Below are 1,423 nucleotides of genomic sequence, written 5' to 3' on the forward strand. Positions count from 1 at the left end.
ATATGGTATATGTTAAACGTGTAGAGCACCGGTTTATGGAGTGTTTCAACGCGTGTATCTGACGTGCTTACGGCACCCGTGGCATCCATTTATCAGGCAACGACACTGTGATGAGATTTGCCGGACAACGAGTGACATTCGTATCATTCAGCGGGTGTATATGCATCGCACAAGCACAACTATACAACTGAATCACTGCCCCTTCTGTGCTTAAGGCGCGTGTAAACTTACAGGGTGCCGTGGATTCGCTCCAGAATAGGCAGCAGGCAATACTGGCCGTCCATCAGCGCATTCACAGCTGCACTCCTGGCGATCTATGCAGGGTGTGCCAGATAAAACTAAGTTTGGGTTGGGCTCTAACCCTAACAATAGACCCAGACTGAAACTAAAGAAAACTTCAGTGGGCTCGTCGCAGTGAGTTTGGATTAGGCTCTAACCCTAACAATAGACACTCAAACGGGAATTAATAAAACTTCAGTGAACTCGTTGCTGTAAGTTTGGATTGGGCTCTAACCCTAACAATAGGTACTCAGACTGTAACTACTGAAAAATTCCGTGTTAACTCGTTACGGTGTCTTTTGCTAGGTTAGACAAACTATTTTTCAATGCACGATGTTTTTTTTACTGCGCTGTAGAGAATCGATTTGTTGCTGAAACTCAGAGATATAGCGATGCACCAGTTCATCATCTACGCCCAGGATATCGTAGGTGATATTTTGGTCTCAGCATTCTTTATATTATACGCAAAAATAAATAAAAAATTGCTAACTTGAGTCGGCAACACACACGACGAACCGATATACCAAGGAGCACGACAATGTGCTACGACAAAATCAAAACTAAACAGACGAGAAGAATACATGTGATATACTCAGCAGCCAGGAACATGTACACACAACACGGCCATCATCGCGCACAACAAGACAACACACGCACAGCGCAGTACATGTCTTGACCTCCAGGTGCAATGCGCGCCAATTGCGTCAGGTCGAGAGAAACTACTAGACATGCGTGATTTCACAGAACTTCTAACAAGGATAACTTGAGTGAATGAGTGCATATTATAGCACCTGGACAAACAATTATATATATGAACAATATTAATAAATGAACACTAATCCAAGTGCAGCCGTTTCAGATCCATACCGATTTAATACCCGTACGTTGTCCGACGGATAGATTGGTTTTGGCCGTAAACTCGAGCGAGGGTGGATTCTGCGCCGAAAGAGTGCCATCGAGAGGGAAAGTTATAACAGCAGAGAATGTATTGTCACCCATAGTGATGTCAACTACGCATATACCCTGAAGAGGGTCATGGTCAATGATGTCCTCTCTGAAACGATCGATGGCGTGGCGGAACTCCTCCGCGAGCCAGATTCTATTGTGCACCGTTGGAGACGAGCAAATTAGTATTAAGATTCGC

The 1,423-nt window shown here is 44.5% G+C and overlaps 1 protein-coding gene across 1 annotated transcript in view; it reads right to left on the reverse strand.

Moving 5' to 3' along the window:
* The window catches only part of SARC_05437 (hypothetical protein), a gene marked incomplete at its 3' end in the record, with an annotated part of 4,089 nt that overhangs the window by 1,404 nt on the left and 1,262 nt on the right, over positions 1 to 1,423 (reverse strand). The window contains exons 2-3 of the mRNA XM_014300692.1: positions 1,147 to 1,378; positions 232 to 314 (exon numbers count right to left, since the gene is read on the reverse strand). Coding sequence (XP_014156167.1) covers positions 232 to 314; positions 1,147 to 1,378 — 315 coding nt within the window. The remainder of the gene's footprint in view (positions 1 to 231; positions 315 to 1,146; positions 1,379 to 1,423) is intronic.

The sequence above is a fragment of the Sphaeroforma arctica genome (genome assembly GCF_001186125.1).
Source record: "Sphaeroforma arctica JP610 unplaced genomic scaffold supercont1.347, whole genome shotgun sequence".
In the NCBI taxonomy this organism is placed as follows: domain Eukaryota; class Ichthyosporea; order Ichthyophonida; genus Sphaeroforma; species Sphaeroforma arctica.